The 27,411-nt window shown below is 33.6% G+C and overlaps 1 protein-coding gene across 3 annotated transcripts in view; it reads left to right on the forward strand.

The window, feature by feature from the left end:
• CSMD3 (CUB and Sushi multiple domains 3) overlaps nt 1-27,411 on the forward strand; it is a 512,136-nt gene that overhangs the window by 297,378 nt on the left and 187,347 nt on the right. For all 3 annotated transcript variants that reach the window (XM_065752466.1, XM_065752468.1, XM_065752469.1), the window contains 6 exons: nt 8,276-8,458; nt 9,928-10,254; nt 16,327-16,521; nt 20,245-20,383; nt 24,462-24,649; nt 24,849-25,037. In XM_065752466.1, the coding sequence (XP_065608538.1) occupies nt 8,276-8,458; nt 9,928-10,254; nt 16,327-16,521; nt 20,245-20,383; nt 24,462-24,649; nt 24,849-25,037 (1,221 nt within the window). The remainder of the gene's footprint in view (nt 1-8,275; nt 8,459-9,927; nt 10,255-16,326; nt 16,522-20,244; nt 20,384-24,461; nt 24,650-24,848; nt 25,038-27,411) is intronic.

Here is a 27,411-nt window from a genome sequence, read left to right on the forward strand (position 1 = left end):
GGATCCATATAGGCATAAGATTTGACTCCATGCCTTCCCCTCCTTCTTCTCTTTGCATAACTGACTCTTCTGTAAAGACATCTAGGAGCACAAAGAAATTGCTGCAACTCACTGTAATGGCTCTCTCAACCAGGGCAATCAGGCACAGCTGGAGGAACAGTGGTGTGAACCATATGGTTTTGATACAGAAATTGTTCTAGTCCATCAGTATTTGCACTCAATGCAAATTCCTTCCCCATTCTCAGATTTGCTCTTTCTTGTGTGTCTTTGTAAAAAACAAGCTAAAACGAAGGCAAGAAACATAACTGTGATTAGAATTTAGGCTAAATAAATTGTAATTGATAATAGTGATCAGTGTGGCAATTATTTTATGTATTTCTAAGGCATAAAATCTATAGAAAAAATCTCATGGCTAGTATGAGACAAGACTGTTGATAACATTTAAAATAGAACTGAAAAATCACATGACAACAAACTCTTTTTTTTTTTTTTTTTATAAATGACTTCCATCCTTTGCTTTTAAACGTATTCATGCTGTAACCATAATAGTTAAGAGACAAAACTTTTTTTAATAAGAAATAACCTATAAACATAATAGAACTTATAAGAAGATGTAATATTCGAGGTCACTCAAATTTCTTTTTGTTTTGTTTGCTCATCATGGCAATGTTTAACTTCTATTTAATGCAAATAGTACTATGTCTTATTCAATCTTTTTCCATGGAAACTGGAAAGCAAAATCAATAATCGTGCTGAAACAGATTCATAACTGTTTAACTGTTATGTATCTTTAAGATTCTTCTTCTTGAGGATCAATAACTTGAAGACATATGCCATGATTTACCTGTTGCCACTATTATTTATCATCCTAATTGACGCTAAGAAATATATGCTTGTATTTCATAACCTCTTTGTTTTCCTGCTTTGTGCATTTGAGTGCTTTTCTCTATATGATTAAGTTCTGATGTTTGACATAAGATAGATGACTATACTACTGCTGATTCCTTTGTGCTTTGTGAACAAAAGTTTTACAAATACTGTGATATCTCTTAGGTTTTTGAGTAGGAAAGTCCCACAGTGTCTATTATGGTAATTTCACAGCCAAATTAGATATATGATACAATTCAATTTTGTGTATATAAATTGTATATGCCTGTGTGCTTGGGAGTATGATCTTATATATTTTTCTATGTTGTCTTGCAATATACCAATATGTCCAGAGTGAATGTTTCCAGCTTTTGCCATCGAAAATTCTAATATCAAACAGATCAAAAATATCTTAATTCTTTTTTTAATCAGATTCAAATTTTTTTTTAATTTTTGTTTTACTTCTATTTACATGGTCAGTGAAAACAAAAAACTTTACATTAAAATGTTATTAAAGTTCGATGGGTCTTTGACTAATAAATGCTTCCATTAAGTACTATAGATTTATTTGCATCTCTGCTGAAGTCATTTCAAGTCTGTAAAATTTACTTTTTCGCTGTAGAACCAGTGAAATCTGTTTCTTCAGAATTGTTTTCCTTCATAAGGATCCAATTCTTGCATTTTGTTTTTCCTTAAATTACAGAAGGGATAAGACAGACAAGTCCTAACTCCAGTGCCTCTGTGTCAAAATGCATTTGTATAGCAAGTGACTATTAGTTTTCCCCTGGGCCCATTTATTCACCTCTAGAATATATGTGACCTTTCCAATAAATAAATAAACAAATAAAACCAGAATAAGAGGAAAAGGACTTTCTTGTAGTCATATTCTCATACTGATAGCTTCTGTAGCTTTTGACTCTCAGTTCTTCACTGGCTAGAAATCTACAGAATTCCTCAGTACAAAGCAAAAAAAAAATAATAATAATAATTTTAATTCAAAATTATTTTCATTATATATCCTGAGTTGTTTGCATTTGCTTTCTTTTCTTTTTTTTTTTTTTTCATTTTGTTTTGTTTTGTTTTGTTTTCCTCTGTAGTAAATTGTCTTCCAGATATTCCTTGTTAGGAAATATATTTTCAGTGACTCAGAGCTTTGATTCACAAAGTTGCTTGTTTTGTTTTACCAAGTTTCCAAAATAATCAGTATCCTGACCTTTTTTTTAAAAAAAAAGTTAGTTTTACATTTGGTGTCCTTCTACAGCAGCATCTCATGGTATAGTCAACTATTAAGGAATATGTAAAAAGCCAGGAGCTGCCCTGAAAGTAATGCCTCCTATTTTATGCTGATGGCCCAAGACTTTTACAGTGATGGTGGTGAGGCACTGAAACACATTGCCTAGTGATGTGGTTGATGCCCTGCCCCCGGAGACTTTCAAGGCAAGGTTGGATAAGGCCTCAGGCAACCTCATCTAGCTGTAGTGTCCCTGTTCATTGCAGGGAGTTGGACTAGATGGCCTTCAGAAGTCCCTTCCATCTCTAAGGATGATATACTTCTGTGTTTGTAAAAGATGTCAGAAGTAGATGTTGGTGATATGTCAGTAGAGATTGAACTTGCCAACAAATATACTGTTAAATGTTGTTGTGACAGATGGCAGCAGAGGGGCAATCTTACAAAATGGTGTCTGACATGGAAGTATTAATGAAGTAAAGGTGTGGAACTGAACTCCCCCATGTGAAAAAATTGCATGCATTGACATTCACTGACACTTGCTGAACTTTTATGAAGACTAAACAAACCATGTCAGCACAGTGAGGTGGTGGGGTGGTTTTTGATTGATATTCCTCATCATAACATCATGCAGTGTACTGTTAGTTGAAGAGTCATGGAACTAGGCTGAAAAATGACAGTGGTGCATTTCAGCAGTGGCAGCAGCAATAGAAAAGAGAAGTCATGTTCTGGATAGTCATGCATAGCTGTCATACCTTGAAATGAACAGTCTTGATCAACTAATCTGTGCAAATTGGTTAATGATACGGTCTATGTGGAAAAACAGTATTTTGTAGCTGAGTATTTATCAAGTAATATCATTGTGCTCTTTGTATCTATTGCGATTTCCCTGGATATAAATCGGAGACAGTACTTCCTGAGCAACATGCATACTTTAGCTACAGCTGACTAGTTTCCCCCTTTACATTTCCTAGTATAAGATGCTGGCCTCAGAAACAGGTATGGAAATAACAGGGAGAGAAGGAATTGTGTTGAAATCATTAGCACATTTCTGTCTTATAATGTTAGCAGAGTTTTGAACAGATTGTGCCCTTTGATTTTAATATTTCCTATGGAGATTTGAAATAATTTCTGTAACCAAACATTTATTTTTGTTGTTGTTAGTCTCAAACACTTTAAACCTCAGAGAATCGCACCTAACTCATTCACATAATGTCAACAGTTTATGTCATGTAACCCGTGAACAGTTTTTATCATTCCCTCTGAGCAGAAAATAGAAAAAAACACAAAGCAATGCAAAATCCTCTAGGGTACATAGTTCTCTTCTCAGACAGGTATACCCAGAACTATTGATTCACAGAGCTGGGGCATTAACTCTTTAGCTCCCAATGTACTACATTGTGTAGTGATGTGGAATACCAATAACAAAAATGATAAAGCCATGACACTCTACCCCTTATTCCACATCACTACATGATTAATATATATATACACCAACAATGATTAACAAGCATTAAATACATACACACACATATGCATATATATATATATATATATATATATATATATATATATATATATATACATGAAATTACTGTCTGCATTTCTCCAGCATCAAATTCCCTTGTGGTACACACTGAACATCTCCATTCCATTTAATTGTGGCACATTTGTCACAGTCATGAATAACCTGAGCAAGAGGTTATCCATTGTTAAGAGGTAATCCATTGTTAAGTTCATCCCTTGGTCACTAGCCTGCTTATACATGTTCCATCTCTTCCCTGATGAGCCAAGGTCTCATGGGCCAAAACCAAGCTAGAAATAATTCACCCTTGTGTTGCTAGTCCAAGTCTACTTGAGCCACCTCAATTTTGTCAGCTTGATCTACATGATGGTTATTTTGTTGTTCATCAGTAGCCCATCCCTTGGGCACATAAGTGTCTACATGACACACCTTTACAACCATGATGCACTCTTCAGACCCCCTGTATGCTGGACTCCAGAATCCAAGGGGTTGATCTCTGGTCTCTTGTAAGTCACTTTGCCACAGACTCCAAGTGGGAACTTTCCAGCAGCAGTGAAGAGGATGTTCTTTAGATCCTGTCCCATATGTACTGATCCTGGTGTCATGGTTTGGGCTATCTCCTGCCTAGTTTGCTCAAAAGCCTGCTGCTGCTTAGGGCCTCGTGCAAAATTATACTTTGTCCATGTCACCAGATAAAGGGGGCTTACAATGGGGCTACAGTTAGGAACATTCATTCTCCAAAAGCCCACTACACCCTTGTGTCTCTGTCTTACGACTGGCTGGAGAAAGTGCAGCGATTTCCTTAATCACATCTGTTGGGTGTGGATGTGATTAACCCACGTGTGACAGCTGATCTTGCCATTTTCAACCTAGGAACTGAATTTCCTGTGCAGATCTTTTCACTTTGTTTCGCTTAATAGCAAAACCAGCTCACAAGAACAGTAAACAACCTAATTATCATTACATAGACATGAGACTTTTTTTGTTTGCTTGTTTTTAAGCAGAATGCAAAGAAAGAAAGGAGCACCTAATAATCTAACCTAATTTGTTGATTTTCCTCAGGAGCAAGTAGCAAGATTGGATTTTGGATTACAAAATCCTAGCCATCTCTCATTGAATCCATCATGAATTGAAAATATAAAAAGGAACAAATAACAGAACAAATAATAATAAAAGAATATCAGCAAAATGCAAAAAAAAAAAAAAAAAAAGGAAAAAAGGAAAAATGAAATTAAAGTACTAAAGAGTCGTTTAGTGGACTTTTTGCTTTTCAAAAATAGTCATTACACATAACATACTTATTCCAAATACTTAAATCATGCAATATCCCTTTAAAATAGTAAAGCATAATAATGCTAAACCACTGAAATATATTCCTTAACAACTTTTCTGTGAATTGGAGCTTTGTTATGTATATAAAAACTTAATTTCATTATATGAAAATTAAAGCTATACACCAGGAAATAATGTCTTTGTTTCTCTCAGCTATTTTTTGAATCAAACAGAAGTTTCCAGTAATATTTTTGTTTAAAAAATAAAGTTTTAATGATGATATTATTCAGTGAGCTATACTAAAATCTATTGCCTTTTATGCTTAACTTAATCAAACATAAAATATATTTTTAATATAAACATATCACTTGCAATGAGGACTTAGTGCAAGTTCAATAGACTACATTCAGGCAAAGTTCAGTCACTGAAATATATTCAAAGCAGGGAAGTTGAAGCACAGCTGTAGTGCTAACAGTAAAAATAATATATGAATATCATTTGCCACTTTTTGAGAATTCAAGCAAAGCTGAAGAAGTGCTCTGTCCTAAAATCATGTTATTTGAAATGTTATTATCTGAAAAAACCCAATGAGCATTTTTTTTTGTCTGTTTCAAAGAAATTATTCCAGAAGCTATTTGCACTCAAATGTTACAAAATAATGATTATTTCTACTATCAGAGAGAATGATGTGATGTCAGAGACTAATTCTGTTACAGATCCAGAAATGAACTAAGGTTAATATGAATTTTGAAGAGAGCAGTACGTGAGGAATTGTGCAGAAAATATTAATCTATAAACACAGATAAATATGACTGGAACTTATAGATGAATTATTTAATTTAAAGCTGTCATTCAAATAACAACTTGTTCAATTTAATTCCATTTATTAAAGTACAAGATAAGATTGTGGATGTAGTCTCTCACATACAATAAACAGCATAAAGTAAAAATGTATTTTTTCCCAGCTAACTTCTGTCAATAATTACACTTTACCTAAGAATTTTTGGAACTTTTAAGAATTACTTTAAGCCTTTCTATGAAGGATATCTTGTAGAAGACAAGATGAACAATCTTGCTCTATCAATTTAATGCAGCTGTGTATTTATTAAATGTAACAAAATGCATAGAATCTCTTAGAATAAAATACTTAGGAACTCCAAAAGTAATGCTTCCTGTTTATTTCCATGGAAAATATAAAGAGCACAGTAACACTTTTTTTATTTGATAGGGCAAATTCTAAGCTACAGAACAGTGTTTTTCAACATAGTCACCACCATTAGTTAATTCATATGGATGAGTTGATGGAGATGTTTTTCATTTTGTGGTGTGATGGCTGTACATGGCCATTGGAAAGTGACTTGACTTTCATGTAGCAGTCACCATTGATGAAATGTACCATCCACCACCTTACTGTGCTTACATGCACTGTTTGGTCTTCAGAAATGTTCAGCAAATGACAATGAATGTGAATGGATGCAATTTTTTTTTTTCATATAGGAATTCAATTCTATGCATTTGCTTCATGCATCCCATCAGACACCATTTTTTAAGACTGCCCCTCTGCTGCCATCTGTCACAACAATTTAACAGCATATTTGTTTAACCTGTACTGACATAAAAACAAATTTCACTCTGCATCATGAGCAAACATAATAAAAAAGAAGGCAATAATTTTGGAGAAGTTGTTGTAATAATTAGAAAAAAACATTGACCTAGCTACATCAGAACAGTAGCCCCAAAATAGAATAAATAGAATATTTACTGTCTTGCTTATATTCTGTGAAAAAAAACTCTGTAATTCTCCTTGATGTAATTACTTGTTGGTTACCTAATTTCTAGAATACTACTTTTTTAATTTTTTTTTCCCCAAGTAAAACATAAAGTGACTTACATAAAAAAATTAAGCTCTCTGAACAATCTACGAAAATTTTATGTTACTTTGGCAATTAAACAGTTGTATATTCTTTGTTTGACACTGACAGTGCCATCAACATTTAAGGTAGAATGAGTAGGTTTTCATTTTCTTTAGGATATTTTATTCAGACCAACTTTAACTTTAATTAGAAGTATGTATTTTGGGGAGATTCTGACTCACCCCACACACCCCTTTTTTATTGCTATTAATTAAATCCTTCTCTTCCTCTGAGTTTTTGAAGAAATACATATAAAAAGATCTGATGAATTTTGTTGGGCTTTGCTAGGTTTTTAGTTGTTATCTTTTATTTTACTTTATTAAGCAAATGTAATAATAAAATCTTAATCTCTAGAAGACTGAGATTCCTTTTTTCAAGTTTTCAACTCCTTTTAAATTCCATGTTGAAACTAAATATTCTGTATTTGAAGCTCAACTTGTCCAGTTTGGAGATGAAGAGGTTATCAAGAAAATAGAGCCAAGTTCTCAACATGTATACATGATGGAGACAATGGGCATTAAGTTAGAATGAAAAGGTAGATATAAGGAAAAATGTTTTTCCCGTGTAGATAGTTAAGTAGTGGAACAGGTTGCCTACAACAGTCTCTCCATCTTATGACTTTTTCAAAACTTGTTTGCTTTAAGCTCTGAGCAACCTGTTCAGACTTGAGAGCAGAACTTGCTATGAGCAAGAACCTAATCTAAGAACCCCTTCAGCTTCCTTACAGCTTTTGCTGTCTGATGCATTTATAACATGCAAATGCACGCAAATGCACTTTTAGAGGATCCTTCTGTTTATCTAACTTTCACTGAAAGTAAAAGATATGAGGATGTAACTCTAAAGAATATTGTATCTTAAACAATATTATGTTTAGGCCAATTTATGTAAAATTTTATTAGAGGATAGGAAAGTTATGTCTTCATGTGTTTACATAGTGGTTTTTTTGTACCAATGAATGTATATAATGTGTATGCAGATACATGCATGCTTATTTATTTATGCATTGCCTTCTTTGAATTTGGACAATTCTTTTTATATTACTAATCTCTCTTCTTTTTCCTTCCCCATTTTGTTGGCTCAGCTGTATTGGAATGTGGACAGTATTGGACACAGTGGGATACTGCTGTTTGTTTTTCATTTTAAGAGATCTCATACTGCAAATGGTATTTTGCTTGATACTATTTATGCCTAAATTAAAGAGAAAAAAATGTATAAATGATTTTTCTCATTTGCAGTTAATTTGAAGTGCTCTGTAAACACAAAGAACTCTGATTTTTCTAGAATCCTTATGCAGTATTTTCTTCATAAGAATGAAAGGAATAGAATCAGACTTAGTGGTGTATTTCAATGACTGCTATTTAGATGGTCTATATTTGCTTCAAATATGTAATTATCTTCTACATGTGGGCATATACCCACAGGGAGTCCATTTTATTCTTCTAGAAATAAATTATTTATTTATTTCAACAGAAATTGAAAAGGAAAGCTGTGGTGATCCTGGAACACCATTGTATGGCATCAGAGAAGGGGATGGATTTTCCAACCGGGATGTCTTAAGATTTGAGTGTCATTTTGGATTTGAATTAATTGGAGAGAAATCTATAGTTTGCCAAGAAAATAATCAGTGGTCTGCAAACATACCAATTTGTATTTGTATGTACCAAATTTTTTGTTATTTTGTTGAAATGCATAATATTCTGAAACTTTTTCCTTTATATTTAATAATTTTCATGATTGATCACAATGTTTATGGTATGTAACTGATTCTGCTGAATGAATGAATATGCTTTGGTTCAGCTGTTGATTTCCCTGAAGGCTATTCCCAGTAGAAATCCTAGAACTGAAAAATCCTTTTTTTTTTTCCCTTTGTTTTTCTTTTAGTATTAATTGTTTTGTCTTTACATTATGTGTTGTAATATTTTATTATTAGCTTTCCAATAGGAATCCATAGATTTTCTATGTACAGTGCACTTTTTACAGCTACTCTAATAAATTAATCTGTTTCTTTAGATTAGCAGTTGCTGAACTCTAATTAGGTGTTTCAATTATTTACAGATTTTTTCCCCATGTATTATATCTGAACATAATGTAGTACTTGTACGATCATAGCTCTATCATTTATATTATACAGCATAAGTAAAGTTAATTTTACGATTAATATCTGTAATTCCTTTCTTAACACTCTGCCCGAGTGAGACCAGAACTAAAGTACTGTGTCCAGTTCTGATCCCACAATTAAAAAAGGTGGGGGTACTGCTGCAGGGAGTCTGGTAGACGGCGACAAAGATGTTAGAGGTCTTAAGCATTTCCCTTACCAGAAAAGGCTGAGAGGCCTGGGGTTGTTTAGCCTGGAGAATACTGAGGGAAACTTATCAACACATACAAATATCTCAAGGGCAGGATGGGGTCCGGCTTTTTTCAGCTGTACACGGTGACAGGACAAGGGGCAACAGGCACAAACTGGAGCACAGGATGTTCCATCTGAACATGGAATAGAACCTGTTTTAGCAGAGAGGATGAACTAGATGATCTCCACAGTCCCCTTCCAACCCATGTGGTTCTATGGTTCTGTGATTTCCCCTGAAGTAATGCAGAACAAATATATTCAGAGTGCAATCAGTTATTTTCATTTTTGCAGTTTAACTGGAAAGATCGAATATAACACATTGCCCTGGTTATAGCAATACAATTCTTTTATCCCTCTGAGAGTAGTTAATATCTTATGCTTCTGTGTGTAAAAAACAAATAAGGGTGCTGCTGACCTTCTGAATCCTTAATGTGCTCAGTGAGAGGTCTGTTCATCTAAACAGTTACCTAATGAAAATAAATGATGCCATATGGTTACTAAGTACATGAGTATTGTAAGAACTGATGTAGGTTTCCATTGCAGTGAGGATGCTCCTTATTATCTGGGGTCTCTGACTGCGAGGCAATTTTATTGAAGGAAAGGGAATAAGATAAAAAACTTCTTTCTGTCTTCACACCAGATTATACAAAGTATTGAATTATTCAGATGAAATAATAGCCATGTTTAAAGTTCTCATACAAGGCTTTATAATACAGTAAATGCTTCTTAAAATATTTGCATATCTTATCTAACTTCTTTCTCTCTTTTTTGACAGTTCCTTGCCTTTCCAATTTCACTGCACCAATGGGAACCGTACTTTCACCTGATTATCCAGAAGGATATGGGAATAATTTAAATTGTATCTGGACAATAATTTCAGACCCTGGAAGCCGAATCCATCTTTCTTTTAATGACTTTGACTTGGAATCTCAGTTTGACTTCCTTGCAGTTAAAGATGGTGACTCTCCAGATTCCCCCATAATAGGCACATTTACTGGTGCTGAAGTACCTTCTCATCTTACCAGTAATAGTCATATTTTACGTCTGGAGTTTCAAGCTGACCATTCAATGTCAGGACGTGGTTTTAACATCACTTATAACAGTGAGTAATAGCAGTTTTTATGAATGTATGTGTTTTATTTTCAACATACAGTTTAGGAGATAAGCATGTTAAAAAGATGTTACAATGCATTTTCAAAAAAAAAAACAAAAACAAAACAACACATATATACCTAAAAATACCTTACTTATATATTCAGATTGCCTTTTAGATGCAATGTAGCAGAAGATAAGTATATATTTATCACTTACTTCATTAGAGATCATTGTGGTGGAAGTGTTTAGAACACTGAAATATAGGTCAATTTCAATAGGTCTTTTCCAACCTTGCCGATTTTATCATTCTTTGTTTCTATGTTTTTTAACTGCTGGGAAGACTTCTCCATAATTCTTTCAGGAACTGAGGTTAGACTTATCCAGATTTTCTCTCATATTTTTCATATACGTGGGTATAATGCTGGTGAGCTTCCAGTCAACAATAAGACATTCCCAAACTACTAAGACCTCTCTTAAACTTTTGAAATGTGTCCAGCTATTCTGTCCAATAATTCCTTCTGCATTCACGCTGGGGTGAATCCCTTCAGGCCCCACAGACTGTTATGACTACTCTTTTACAATTTCAGTGACCACAGATAGAAAGTTACTGCTCCCTGAGATTTCCTACTCTGAAATCTGGTTAGCCTTAGATGTATCATTATTCTTGACCGCTGAGGGAAAAATAGTAAGATATTCAAAACCCCTGCCTTTTCTTCTGCCTTACTTGTTAGTTGTCCATCTGCTCCAATTATCAGTTTGATGTTTTCCTTTAGCCTTCACTTCCTTCCTACTTGAATTTATTATTTTTTTTATGTCTGTCCATTATCAACTCAAGATGAATTTTTTCTTGTCTTCCTGCAGGTGTGGTCTATATCTCCGTACTATCTATATATTTATTCCTGTGAAGCCACACCTTGCTTCCAAAGGTCTTATATTTTCTTTTTCTCCTCTTGTTTCAGGAGAAATTCTCTGTTCAGGCAGGCTGGTCTTCTTCCCTGCTTGCTTGATTTGTGACACAAAGGGGTTGCTTGCTTCTGGACTTTTTAAAGGTGTTTCTTGAAAAGTTACCAGCTCTCACAGACCCTTAAATCTTCTAGAGGAGATTCTCAAGGATCACTGCTAACTAGCTCCCTGTGTAGCTTAAAGTAAGCTTGCTTAAAGTCCGTGGTGACAACCATACTTTTTCTTCATATGCCATAAATTTTGAATTTAACTGTGTTCATGATCACCAGGACAAGTAAAGCCACCTATTATCACCACTCCCATAAGATCTTCTCTCTTCTCAAACAATACCAGGAGGGAACAATTTGTAGTTGGTTCCTATGGACAGGAAGTTGTCTTCAACATGCTGGAGTTTCCCAGAGTTGTGATTTTGGCAGTATGACATCCCCAGTTTACATCTGGGAAGCTAAACTCTCCCATAAGGATGAAGACACCTGATTATGAGGTTTCTAGTAATTTCCTATGGAATAGTTCTTCTGTGCCATCATGCTGGTTGGAATACCTCACCCACAGGCTGTGTCATCCCTAACAGCAAAGACTATACAATCTAATTCCTCTCTTATGTTCAGCACAGAATCTTCACCTTGTCTGCTCTGCCTATCCCTCCTTTCTGGTCATAAAGTAGTTCATGTGCTCATGTAAAATGCTTATATTATGTGCCTGGGTACACCATTACAATGCTAAAAAGAATACTTAACTGTTGCTACATGTACTGTTTTGATATGCTTACATGTAAGTCGAAGGAAAATTAATATTAATTATATCCTGATTAAAACATATATAACTTACAACTGTGATAGACTTGGGAAGAAAAATGTCTAGACTGGTATTCATAGCAGCTGCAATAAGTGGTAGCTGGGATTATTTCTTCAGAGCTCTGAATTCTACATACCTGTTTCCATCCTTTGGAATGGAAACTACTGTCTTCTGTCACCTTTTATATTTTATTTATTTTGTATAAGGAGTGTTTCCCATTAAAACAAAGTTATGTGCATTTTACTTGTTTCTCTAGTGAAGGAGATGAAAAAGTTAAAACTAACCAAACACATACATATCTCCTCATTTGCAACTTAGCACTATTCATAGACTATTCACTTCACTATTCATAGGCAGCATAATAATTGAAGGTGAAGTATCTTCTCTATCAATAAATACCTTAGTACTTACCTTATCCTTCATTGGTAAGAGATATTGCATGTCTCCAGAAGGACGTATGAAGAACTGTCTGTGTTTTATTGCTATAAAAGTATTTGGCTTTAATTCAACAACAAAGTCTAAGATCCATTCCCTGCTAGGGCAAACACAGTGATCCAGTATGCATCCCCACACCATGATGAATACTGCAGAATTAGTTTTAGTGAAAAATCAGCCTCCCAAAGTGACACTTTCCAAGGAATGTATGTAAAACTAGATTTTTCTAACCCAGAAATGATGCAATATGGACTGGGTTTTGACAAGTTGTTCTTTTTTTGTGAGTTGGAAAGAGATTGGAAGGATATGAAAATCCTGACATATCCTGCTTGCTCTCATCTATACAAGACAGTGAAAGTAATGGATTGGCTATAATGGAGATCATCATATTCTCCAGATAGTGGGTTTTTTTGGTTTGTTTGTTTGTTTGTATGTTTTGTTTTCCTGATAGTACAAGTAGCAGAATAGTTCTCTTTAGGTCGTGGATATTTTGTTTTTCCCAGAAGCCTGATGGCATGAGTAATCAGTCCCATTCCTGTCTTTATCTCTAACACCTAAGAGTATGGTAATCACAGAGGCTTACTTGGAATGTAAATTAATCTTCACCCATGAGATTTTGGAGGATGTATGTAAATCCATATCTTCCCTTTGAAAAAATTGTGGTACATGCTTGACTGTATGATAAAGTTGTCTTTACTGTTCCAGTCAGTATAAAAGAAAAAAAAATCATTAAGTGAAAAAGGAAAATGGATTGAAACTCAAACTACATACATTTGCCCAAAAAACATTTAATATTTTTTCATAGTACTGCAAGTATTGCAATCTCTCTACTTTATTTATGGTAGTTCCCCTCTCCATATTTCCTTTTTAGTATATTGTTTTTTAAATTTGGTTTGATTTTGGCTGTCTGTCTTTCAGAGAAGAATTTCTTAATCTTATAGGAAAGACATAAACTGATATGAGTAAAAAACAAAGTAAATATTTTAAAAATATTTTTTCTCACATTTCAGATGTCTGTTTGTTATTATTATAGCAGCATATGTAGTCTCAAATAATTATTCTTTTTTCAGTAAAATCAAGCTTAATTTCTGCTTCTTTTTGATGAAAAAAAATTGTTTTTTTAAATGCATCATCTTTGATTGACTCCAAATGTCAGACTTCATTACGTCCAATAGCTTGTTAGAATTTTCCAATTGATTTTAATTCTGGGACAGGCCCACAGAAATATGCATTATGAAAATGGATAATGTAGAGAATGTTTCAGTAACCAGGGTACTAGGAACTCAAACAGCTGTTGGTTTCAGTAACATCAGATCTTTGTGTGAATTTACTTATATCTCTGTCATAACATTAGTGCAAGTGGCATAGATGCCTGAAATTACATTGGTTTAATATGATATAGAACTGCATATTTACCCCAGGCTCCTTTCTTCAACTTTATATCCCATCTGAGGAGCTTTTAATGACATTTCTCTTTCTCTGGTCTCTTTAAAGGTATTTAAAATTTTTTTGGAGGATTGGATATCTAATAAATATCTAAGGAACGGGAGGCAAAGGGACAAGGTTGTACTCTTCTCTGCACTGTGTGGTGATAGGACAGGGGGAAATGGCCACAAACTGAAGCATAGGAAGTTATGCACAAATGTGTGTGGAAATGTCTGCACAGTACAGGTGACGGAGCACTGGCACAGCTGCACAGAGAGGTTGTGAAGTCTCCCTCTCTGGAGACATTCAAGACCCGCCTGGATGTCTACCTGTACAACCTGCTCTAGGGAGTCTGCTTTAGCAGGGGAGTTGGACTAGATGATCTCTAGAGGTCCCTTCCAACCCCTACAGTTTTGTGATTCTGATTCAGTGAATTGTAAACTCAGTCTTCCATCTCCTAAACTAAATGCATTGGACTTGTCCATTTAAAAGAAAACTCTGAACCTTTTATTACGTTCATATATCTTTTATAATTCTTTACACTTCATCTACAACTTTGTTGAATTATGGAGATTAACAACTAGACATAGTATCCGAATATAATCACATAAGCCACAAACAATGCAGTTGTATAGTTGCTTTGCTTCCGTTTGGATTTCCTAGTTTAGGTCAGGACAGAAAAGTTGCACACATTATTATTATGCATCAGTTGGGCCTGTGTGAATTCATTGATGTTTACTACCTTTACACTAAATGAGTTAATGCAAAGAAAACTAACAAATAAAAACAAACAAACAATCAAAATTTACTTGCAGAAGAAGGGGTCGTCAGTGGTTGGGAGAAGTCTAGTCATGAGAGTCCGGTCCCAAATTGTCCTGGGGTACTTCGATGGGCAGACATTCCCAAAACACAGGTCATGCCAACGTTGTTTTGGGCTTAGGTGGACAAGTTCTATGAGATTAAGAGCATCTTCTGAACTGCTTGTTTTTTCCTAGTTGGTGGACTGCTTTGAGCCGTTGTTCATTGATTGAGATGTATGAGGTGTTGTGCAGATGTTTCTGTATATGATTAGATCTGCTGTTTCTGCTAGTAATGGAGGGTTGTTTTTTGTTTTGGTTTGTTTTCCTAGCAACTGTATAATTGTGCTCTATCTAATGAAAGGTACATGCCTAAGAACTGTATAACACTTGACATATGGAAGACCAGTCTGTGGGCCATCTGTATCAGCTTAATTGCTTGACCAATTTCAGCTGAATAGACCAGGTCATTCATGTTCCCAGACAGTATTTTTGTATGCAAAGACTGCTTTAGTATGTTTTTTTACAGTGATAAGTTATATTCATCACCGTATATTTTTGCAGACACTTGCTTCTCCTAGATATTTTCGTCTCAGTACTTTTCAGGGCAGAATTCCTCACACTGTGTTGTGTGCTGCACAGAAGTATGACTTGTAATAGTATGGAGTAGCCTCTTCTTGTTTGCTTCACTTTTAAAAGCCTTTCACTTTTTATGAAGTACCACTTTGATATTTTCTTCACTTGTTTCCTCCTGGATATTTTCCTCTGAAAGAGATACAATTGTTCCCAAGTTACTGGTACACTTACCAGCTAAGACTTCACAGGGTAATCTACCAAACTATGAGTTACACCAGTGGACCACTCCTTTCTGGTCCTGTTTTTAAGAACCTTCCAGAGCAGACTTTGGACTAGATGAGTTGTGGTTATCTTCATTTCTGCATTCTTGCCTGTTCAGATCTTTGCAGTTTCTTCCCATAACAATTTGAAGCAAAATGCAGGTTTTAACAACCTTCTGAGTAAATATCATAACTGAAAGTACTCCAATGTCACTCTGTTCTATGTTTATGCTGCTTGGATTTCTTCCAGATCAGACATGATAATGGATGAGTTAGTCACCTTTTCTTTACATTTAAAGAGGATAAGGAACTTTTCTATTACTACTTAATTTATTGATAATGAATCAAATATTAAGTACTTGCAATTTTATGCTTTTTGTTTTCAGTTTCAGGTATATCCAACATTAGAGTTCTGTTGTGAATCTTTTCACAAGTATAAGCATCCTGAATTTTCTTCAAGTACTGTAAATGCCAACAGACTTAGCTGAGAGATTTAGTGCTGTTGTTGGAAAAGGTTATCTGTCACTCTTCTGCCTCCCATCCCATACAGTACAATTATTTCCATAGGAGCAGCAGTAGCAGCAAATCTCTCAATACTTGAACTGAAATATATGTTGGTATCACACATTTCAAACATTTTTTTATACTACTGTACTTTTTTTTCTTTTACTATTGGACAAACTTATTGTTATAAAATATATATAGCTATTGTTTCCTAATATTATTCGTTTATTTATAATAATAATACTGTGAAAACTTCATCTTATTTGCAAAACTTCTTGCACTATTTGCTATTTATTCTCTCTGCATTTTTTTTTCTTTACGAAGCATTTGGGCATAATGAATGCCCTGATCCTGGGGTACCAATCAATGCTCGGCGTTTTGGTGACAACTTTCAGTTGGGGAGTTCAATTTCTGTTATTTGTGAGGAAGGATTTATCAAAACACAAGGAACTGAAACAATCACTTGCATGCTAGTAGATGGAAAAGTAATGTGGAGTGGACCTATTCCTAAATGTGGAGGTATGTACTTTTCTTTCTGTTGTACTACTCCTTAAGTTGTTGCTAAATGAAGTTCAGACTTTTGCAAATTGTTATCACAAAGCTGCTGTAAAACAAAGTCCATAACAAGGATTGCAGTGAGATGTGTCTCTATTATAACTCTGTCTGCAAGGGTGATTTTTTTCTAATAATTGTTAGAAAGAAAGAAGAAAAACATGAAAAATAAAGCCAACATCTGCTATGCGAACACTTTTATATGGGCTCTGTAATAATGAAAGCTTATCCAAGAAACTTAGTAGGACTAAAATGGTAATAGTTTACACTGCTCCTACTTTCAGATAGCTCTTATTTGGCATCAGTGAAACTACAATTTTCAGAAGGATTGATTCTACTTTTTTTTTTATTTTTTCCTTCTTTTCTTTTTAAAGTATGTATTTGTCCAGTTTTAGAAGGGATTTAAGACAATGATCTTTAGTGCTAGCAGCACACCATCTTCTTCTCTTCATTTTTAAATTCCTGTCTAATCAGTATCCTAATCAATCTCATTTATATGTAGGAGAAAGAAATATCAGAAAAGGAAGTCACTGCTTTTACTAAGTCTAACTTAAGTTTTCTGAAGGCTTTTGTTCTTCAGTTTCTGTATTTAAATCTCTGTTCAAATTGCCACTCATTGTTCTTAAGCATTCAAGAAGATTGTCTTTTTTTTTCTAATTTTCTAACTTATCTTTTTTTTTTTCTAATTTGTCTTGTTTTTTAATTGCTTTCATTTAGAAGGTTTTCTTCAAAGTGCAGCAATTGATTTCCTACTTCAGTTGTTACAAATTTATGTATTCTGATAATGGGTCATCTGTTATTAGAAATGCACTGTTCAGAGCATGCTTTCCAAAGGTGATCTTTAAAAGGATATTTTAGGTTTAGTGAGAAAGTGGAGCTTTGTACAAGTTTAGCCAACATGTGTGCCTATTATGAAAGTACATAAGCTCAGAATAAAACCATCTGGTATTATTCTTGTTATACTTTGGCTCCATATGCATTTTGAATATGCATAAATGATTACATGCAATAAAATGTAGAGATAATGAATGTTGTAATGCTATCTTTATGGTTTCTGAAGTAATTTTCAGTTTAAATACCTTACTGTTTGATTGGTAATGTTTGATTAAAGTAGTATGACAAAAGGACCTTAAGGTAAAAAATGGGAAATGCTATTTTAAAACAAGCAAGATGGGGGTTAATGGGGAACTAGAACTCTAAAACTGCATACTTAGAAGTGTTTGCAACATATTTAGTTTAGAACTTTAAACACAATATAGCTTTTCAAATCTTTTCCCTCACAATAGGAGGACTACCATGTTCTTAGAAATATGAAATGCTTCTTTAGAACAATTAATCATTTTAAGACAGGAGCTGAGAAAAAAAAACATGATAGGTAAATATTATGTATGATAATTCATTATCTTCAATTTGAAAATATGTCAAATGGAACAAAATTAAGACATTTTTTGTAATGGAGAATTTCAGAATAATTTAGAAAATTTCATCTGTAGTACTTCTTCTTTAAAATGAATATGCAAAATGGTTTACAGGCAGTGTTAGGTGAAAAAAAATATGAAATGTAAGAAAGCATCATGTCTATGGGGAAGAATGCTCTTGAATAATGGTATTTTTTTAAGAAGTCAATTTCTATCAACAGTACAGTAAGATCTATCATTGCAGTACCAAATGAAGCAGATTTCTTTTAACCATTGAATAACCTTCTATGCATTAAATATCCACTGAAAGTATGGTGAGTTTTTTATGGTTTCTTAAAATATACTTCTGTTCCCTAAAGTGGATGCTTACATGATATTGATGTTCAAAAAGCATTTCAGTGTCTTCTGGAGAGAACAGAGACTGTCTTTCAATATCCAAAAGCATGCTGAAAGAAAGAAGGGGTCTGACTCTTTTGCAGGGATTCTTGTGATAGGACAAGGTGAAATGTTTTCTAAAAAAGGGGAGATTTAGTTTGAACATAGGGAAAAATATTTTTATATTAAGGGTAATGAGGCACTAAAACAGACTGCCCAGAGAGGTGTGCTTGGAGACATTCAAGATCAGGCTTGCAGGGGAACTGGACTGGATTACACTTAAAGGTCTCTTCCAATTCATAAAAATATATGATTCTATGATAATTACATTCATTAACAGTGATATGGATGATGGGTCAGTCTACCCTTAGCAAGTCTGCAGACAGGATGGAACTAGGAGCTGTTGATATACCAAAGGGTCATTTCGCCCTCCAGAGGGACCCTAACAGGCTGACAGCCTCAAGTTCAACAAGAAGTACAAGGTCCTGCACATGGGAGGGGAACAACCCCAGTCTGAAATCCAGCTTAGCAGAGAATGACCTGGGGAATCTTGGTAGAAACCAAGTTGAACATAAATCAGCAATGTGTCCTATTCACTATGAAGTTTAATGGTATTATAGACTGCATTAGGCAGAGTATTACCAGCAATTCACAATATGATCTTCTCCCATCTATTCAGTACTTGTGAGGCCACACCTGGAGTACTGTGTACAGTTCTAATCTATTTGGAGAAAGAGAGGAGTGGAGCTAATGGAAATGGTCCAACAAGGGATCTAAGATTATGAAAGGACCAGAGCACCTCTGCTCTGAGGAAAGTCTGAGAAAGCTGGGACTATTCAGACTGGAAATGAGGAGGGTCAGGGGGAGATGCAGTCAACATCTGAAGGTGCAAAGGGACTTGGAGCCATGTTCTTTAAAGTGGTGCCCAGTGATAAGACAAACAATGGGTACAAGCTGAGTCACAAGAATTTCTGTCTGAACATCAAAAAGCACTTCTTTATTGTACATAGTGCTTTGGCGCAGGTTGCCCAGAGTAGTTTTAGATCTCATCCTTGGAGATCTTCACAAACCATCTAGACTTGGTCATGGACAACTGTCTCTTTGTGATCCCTTGAGCAGGACTGTAGGCATCTCTGTAATTCCTAAAGCTGTGGAGATTGTTCCTAAAATTAATGCACAAGTTAGCCATTTAGAAAGCATTAAATATGATTATCAGCTACTTTGGTTTCAGCTAGATTTTAACAAAGTTTTCCAACTGTGTATTTACTTACTGTCACTGACAGAAATAGTATGTATTACTTCCTGTATTTCTGATTGGCTATTGGATATTTTACAACATTTAAATATATTGGATATTTTACATTTAAAATATTTTTTGCCAAAATATAAGCTAATTTTGTAAGAATTATATAAGAATGTGAAATTTTAACTGCTGACATGACAAATAAAATGTGTTCTCACGGTAGATCATTGTCAAAGCTGAAATGACAGTTTATGAATTCCTAGCTTAGTATTAACTGAACCTTCTGCACAGGCTTTTAAAGTCTCTCTACTCACAATTAAAACTATTCATAGTTCTTAAGTCGTGTTTTGCTCTATGTCTTTTGTTATAATAAAGTGGATTGTAGCTTAAAAAATACAAAATAAATGCTTATGTCCTCACTTTTTGAACAGAATTAATTTCCTTGTTTTAAGGTTTTAAGCTTTTAAGATTTTAATTCAGTTCTTTCCATCTAATTCCAAACCCCACAGGGTTTGTCAGCTTTAAACCTCATTTCATCTTCTTGCAGCTGGATTTTTAAAATTTAAGTATAGTTGTGCTATATTGAAATTGATAACTATGAATTATTTATCATAAGCCTGTATCATTATACATTTGTCTTTGTTTCACTTTTAGCTCCGTGTGGTGGGCATTTTTCATCTCCCAGTGGAGTAATCCTCTCTCCAGGCTGGCCTGGGTACTATAAAGACTCCTTGAATTGTGAGTGGGTGATAGAAGCTGAACCAGGACACTCTATCAAAATTACATTTGAAAGGTCTTGGCTAATGTTTTTCTTATTTCATATTTTCCAGTTTTTACCTAGAAGCAGTTCTTTGTTAGCTCTATCATAAACTTAATTTTCACTTTTTCTTAAATCAAGCAACTGTGTTATTGTGTAGGTTTTTCCAAAACACCTTTGTGCCTTCAGGTCATCAATTTTTTCTTGAATGTAAATTCTGCTTCAATGAACTGAAAAGCTTTTGAAATTCCTACCCTTTTGCTTATATTTGAGTTTGTCTGCTCTAGTTAAAAGTTTGACGTATTCATAAAGATTAGTGAGTTTAATTTGCTTCTAACTGTGTTGAATTATATTATGAAGCCATTTTCTTTTTTTTCAAATGTGTGAAATCTTTGACTGAAGTCTTAGTGATCAAAACTGAACTGAATGAATAAAGCCTCTTTTCCATTGTGAATATTTATTTCTCCTGAGTGTGTGCACATAGGATGGAATTCCAGTTTCTCCAAATTAATGCAGCAATCCACTTTTCCTATGTTTCACTTTTTTAGTCTCTACCTGATTCCAAGGAAGGAAATATGTTAAAAGCCTTAAATTTCTCATGACAGCAAACTGTAGGCATTGAACTTAAGCACATTATGAAACAGCAAGACATGAAATTTGATTAAAAAATTCTTTATATTCTACATATTTTAAGCGTGTACTAGATTCTTCTTAATTGCTAAAATTAAGAGGCTATATGATGATTCAGGAAAGAAAAGGATTTTGATTATGGAAGTTATAGCACGCAAATGAAGTGCAAGTACTTCTTAATTGCTATTTATGCTGCATCTTTTGACTATACGTTAATCACATCAATCTAAAGAGAAGATACTGCTTCATTTCAATACAATTAAAATTTATTTTTAGCAGAGTAAGAAAATTATGATTTTCCCTTAGCAAAATTTCTCGTTATGAACAAGTTGAATTTTTTTATAATGCTATAGTTTATACTGTAATAATATACTCACAAGACATTATATACAATTAGAGGACATGTAAAACAGATATTTCAAAGATAGTTCTCATCTTTAGTATGAAATAAAAAGTGATTTCCCAAGATCACAGTTGTAAATAAGCTTACCATTAAGTCCTATCAAATTTGGCAAATAAAATATAAAACAGAGGAGATAATGTAATCACATTTGTTATGATCTTTCTACCTCAAATCTGCAGCATAATTTTCTCAGACAAAAGGTTAATTTTGACAAATACACATATTTGAACTTAAATCCAGATGATTTTGCCTTTTGAATTACAAATCAAAACAATAACAACAAAAAAACTCATATTTTTTCCCCTTCACATTTATCCTGAAATACAGAAATATTCAATTTCTAATGTTTTTATTAAAATGATAAATTTCCAGATATCTATGATTCTGTATTTTTTTTTAAATATATACAGGTCTATTTATATCTCAGTGAGAGTAAACATATACAATATATATTTAACGTCTTCATATCCTTTCTTTTTGAATACTCCAAGATGATGGGAAGAATTCTTGTTAATACATGTTTTTGCAGAGTGCCACCTTAACTTCAGTTTCAGCTTATCTCTTGCATGGTAGTTTTGATTCCTTCTTTATCTTTCATCTTCCAATGGTTTCTCTCATGAGACATTGCATTCAACAATCTGCATTTTATGCTTGTCCATGCTGTTCCTATCTCATGGAGCTTGACACAGGTGGAAAGAAAAAAAAAACTACAGGAAGTGAATAACTTCCTTCTGGTGGTTTCATTGTGTCCAGAAGGACTTTTCTGTGTTTCTGTGTTTTGCTTCATGATTCTGAAGAGTTTGTTCCTTTCACTCAGTCATAGCTACAATAAATTGTATATCAATAGCTATACAGGCTGATTTGAAATGATGAAAGTGGGAAATCTGCCATTCTTCACTGTAATGAAGAGCTCACTGTGAAGCCTAATTATGAGCATTTAAATACTAGGGATGTTAATCAGCAAACTACTGATTGAAGCACTAATCTTGTCTGACTAATGAGAGTACTTTGTGTTGAGATATTCTGCTCATAACCTGACACCAACTTGAGCTGACAGGTTGTCTTTTAGAAACAGAGATGCATATTGTAAATATTAAAGCATCAAAATAAGATTTAAAAAGTGTGTTTCCTCCTGTGTTAGTTGGGCAGATGTGAAATGAATGGTAACTGAGTATTCTAAAGTCCTTCATAAGAATATACCTCACATAGTTGTGAAGACATCCAAGATTAATGATCATCCAGATAACTTTAAGATTGTTGGTTTGTTAAGTATAAAAGGACACTGGCCTTGTCTGACAGAAGTAAAAATGAGTTTTGATTCCATTTCCTATAAAACCCTACTGATTTCTCACAGCAGTTAATAGCGAGGTGATATGTAAATATATCAGATTGAAAGATTTTAAAAAGTATTTTAGAAGAAAAACAATACAAATAAGTTCATAAGTTCATAAGTTCATAAGGTTGGAAAGGACCTATAAGATCATCTAGTCCAACCATCCTCCTATCACTATCTATTTAGTAGATAGTGAATACAAATATCACTGCTATAAATTCAAATTAAATTATTTTATCTCATTTTCTGCTATGTGCTGTGATGTGTATATTCATTCATTGTCATATACACAAAAGGGAACTCACGATACGTCTTTGGAGACTCAAATTTTATTATGCCTTCCTCAACCTGCATTTGGAATGAGATTTCAAGTCCTTGTGCATTTTCTATCTTAAGTTTGATTAATTCCTTCATACTTAGGAAACCAGAGCAACATGAAATGATTTATTTACATGACTGTTTTGTTCTGTATGATTTAATGGGAAAACAGTATAGGGAAAAAAATAATTAAAAAAAAATAATGCCTAGTTTAGCCTTTTAGAAATGCATAATTCTCAGCTCACATAGGAACTATCAAAAAAAACAAACAAAAAACTTTCAGCTAAGCTTTCAGCTATTTGGCTTCTTAGGGTTATTGTGTTTTATTTCTTTAAGTCTTTGTTTTATTTCTGTGCTCTCTTTCTATGTAATTTCATATGAACAGAACAGGAATAAAAGAAAACATATTTTGGAGGATTTATTTAGCTTCTCTTCTTTTGCCATGCTCCTTTTGATTCTAAGTTCAGACTCATGGGATATAAAATATGGAAATAGAGTGCACTACTGTTAATCATGTGGCTTCTTGAATGGATTTCACAAAGCTGAATCAGGCATCCAAGTAAATCAGCGAAGGAGTTAGGGAGTATCTGTAGGATAAAATCCTGATGTTAATTACTTCCTACTAATGCAAGAAGGGTTTTTCAGTAATTCATCAGTGAGACCCTTAAAGCAAGATGATTAATGTTATATCTACCGTAGCAAGATGGAAACAAACATCAGTGATTTGGGATTGCTGATACCATCTAAAACAAGAGTAGCATATCTATCTAGCAGCACTGTCATCCTCTGCATTTTCTTGACAAATACAGAACACATGGGCTATAAAGACACATTTTACTTTGTAGTGCTTTCTAAAACAGGATTTTTGCTTCTGCCCAACTTCTGCTACTTCTTTGGGCTGAGCCTCATTTAGAACAATGTACCAGGAATCTCAAAGAGGAGTTAAGTATATTCCTGCTTATAGAAAATTGTAAACGTAGGCTGTTAGATTATGGTTCATTCTTAATATCATATACTTAGATGATATTTGTGCCACATGGAATAGATACAACAAAGAAACAAATAAACCTAGCCTCTATCTCACTTACTTTACTCTTCCTTAATAGAAAATCATTTTGTGATATAAAATATTCAAATAGGTAAAATTAATCTTCGCTAACAGATCGTATGTTTCTCAGTTCTCTGAAATACAAACCAACTGAAGGAATTTAAACTTATTTCTGATCTTACTAGAGCACTAACCTTAAATTTGGATATTGTATTATGTAATAATATCATTATTACTGTAAAGTAGATATGTGAAGCAATAACTGAGAAAAAAAATCAGGTTTTAACATAGTTTTAAATATATGACATACTTTGCTTGTCTTCATTGAATTTGTTTTAACTGCTGCTTATATTTATGCCTATGGTTGTTTTCTCAATTCCAGATTTCAGACAGAACTCAATTATGATGTTTTGGAAGTTCATGATGGACCAAGTTTATTATCTCCACTTCTGGGATCTTACAATGGTACTCAGGTCCCACAATTCCTCTTTAGCAGTAGCAATTTCATTTATCTTCTCTTTACAACTGATAACAGTCGTTCTAACAATGGATTCAAGATTCACTATGAAAGTAAGTAATTCTGATATGTATTATTTGATTTCCTCTTTCATGGTCATAAAGTTGTAAAGCTGTTGTCTTCTGTAAATTGCTGAGTAAGGCCTCTTATTTTTCAAATTGAGTATGTTTTATTGATGTTAAACTTCAGAATGATGGTAGGTCAGTAGTTTAACTGTCTATTTATTTATTTATATTTCCTTCTTGAATATAGGTGTAACTGTTAATACATACTCTTGTTTGGATCCTGGCATACCAGTGCATGGACGCCGCTATGGACATGACTTCTCGATAGGTTCCACTGTCTCATTTAGTTGTGATCCAGGTTATAGGCTGAGTCATGAAGAGCCTTTACTATGTGAAAAAAATCACTGGTGGAGTCACCCACTCCCAACTTGTGATGGTAAGAATGAATGGATATAATACAGAGTATTTTAAAGTATATGCATGTCTAATTTTATGAAGAAAAATAAGACTAAGTGAATGTTATATATCTCCGTGTGATATTTAGAAATAAAATTAGAAAATAATATGTAATTCATTAATTTGGGAGATTACTGAGGATGTATATGACTGAAAATATGCTACCATGAGCTAACTTATTACCTTTTAGCTCTCGGCATGCAAGTTCAATGTACATCTGCTTGTAAAGTTCATGTTACAGATTACTACTATTTGTTGTTGGGTATCCATCTACAGTCACAAAATTGTCAATATCAAACATGAGAAAAGGTTTATTTATACCTGCCAAAAAAAGCTATTTTCTCCAGGTTCACATTTTTGCTGTGTTCCTAGTTTATTAACAGAACTTGTCATTCTTCAACCACGTATGAACTGATTGGTGCTATATTATATTTGATGCTATTTTGATATTTTGTTTTAAACAACACAAAAATGATATTGTGTAATATTTCCTGTCACAAATTACAGAGTATCTTGCATGTCATTACAGTATCTGCTTGAAAAATTAATAATTTATTTGTTCTTCTATTATCTGAATTGATTATTTAAAGAAAATTTTCCCCTTCAAGTGATATCAATTATATTTAACATTACTATAATGCTTATGTTAAATATTTTACATGCTTTCCTTTGAATATGGAATATGCTTTTTTGATTATAAAAAATGTCATTAAGACTAATTCGCCTAATTAATTCTAAGTTAGTATAAAAAAAAATGACAACAACAACAAAAAAACATTGAATTTTCATAAGATGTATAAGGTTTGTACTAATTTATTTTTCTCAAAAAACCCTTACTTTCTCATAATGCTCAGAAAGTAAATGCTGAAGTTGAAAGAAGACTTGGAAAAAAAGCTCACTGAATCATAGATGTGTTATTTGCCATATGTAAATGTCTTAGTTTTCATTGTATTTCATCCTTTAAATGGTAGGATCTTTAAATTGTAGTGCCTTTCTTAGTTCTTAGCTTAATTAAGAAATGCTTCATTTTTTATATAAGACTAGGTTGAACATGTAAGGAAATGATGCCAGAAATTTGTAGCTACAGAACAAGAAGTGAATAATCACTTTCTTGAAAATGGTACTCTACAGTATAGCAGACCCACTTCCTGAAGGATTCTGCTTCTCAGTCTGATTCTTGGGACAAAGAATTGGAAGGTTCTCATAGTTTACAGATTATGTATGACTAAGAAGGCCATAAGCAGAAGATAGTTTTTCTTACATTGGTATACACTACATGCTAACCATCTAAAAAAAAAATATTAATGCATTTCCTACAAATACTGTTCTCTTTTCTGCAATGAACATATGTATTGTGATAAATTTCTTCCTCAAGTTCCTGAACTAGTACTCAATTCACTAACTAAATGAGATTCTTTTTTCTCCAGAGCACATTGCCAAGTGACAATTGTCCACTGAACAAATATGCTCTGAAGGCAGGATTGAGTCTATTTATTCTAGTAGATTTAATCAATTCATGGTTGAAGTCGTTTTAATTTTATTGCTGAATTTCTTCTCTAGTGACATGTTTTTAAATAGGATCCAGAGTCCTTGTACCTCCCAGGGAAAATAGGGCATTTGCTCAATGGACTGTTCTTTGCATAAACTGCAAGGATGTTTTTGTATTAATCATACCACTAATAAACACACTGATCACTGTTCCCGTTCATTCACTTTATTACTGCAACAGTTTCTGGAGAGCTAGGTACTTTCTAGGTAGTTCTGTCTTATAATTGCCTTTTTTTTTTTTTTTTAATTACATCTTGTAGCAACTGTTCAATTTCTAGCAATTGTTCAGACAAAACATAACAACTCATGAATCAATGTGCTTTCAAGGAGAAACATATAGAAAACAAAAACAAAAACAAATGACTTTTTAGAATCTGTTTTTCCTCAGAGTATGAGATTGCATTGACAATGAATCTTTGTAGGATTGTAAACTCATTTTTTACATGAGCTGTTTGTGTATTACACAGATAAATATCACAACAAAAAAAAAATACACCCTGATTGTTAGAAGTCATACTTCATTTTCTTCAGAAACATTTAGAGTAGAGTGAGAATAATAGTTTTAAAATGAGCAAACTCACTGGCTGTCTCCATCTGTAAAGACTGACAGTGGGGGATAAGTGTGTCATTATTGCAAGCTGTATAAATCATTCATATATAGATGATTGATACACGTGAAAGATTTCATTGTTCATTTCTTTCATTTGGATTTTTTTGTGTATTTGTGTAGACAAGTCATGCACTCTATTACTCAATGTACTATTGCACACTGCTTTGTGTGTGTAAACATATACGATCACATATAT

Source organism: Cyrtonyx montezumae, unplaced genomic scaffold (assembly GCF_038088225.1).
Source record: "Cyrtonyx montezumae isolate F1298 unplaced genomic scaffold, pur_monq_1.0 scaffold_8, whole genome shotgun sequence".
Classification (NCBI taxonomy): Eukaryota; Metazoa; Chordata; class Aves; order Galliformes; family Odontophoridae; genus Cyrtonyx; species Cyrtonyx montezumae.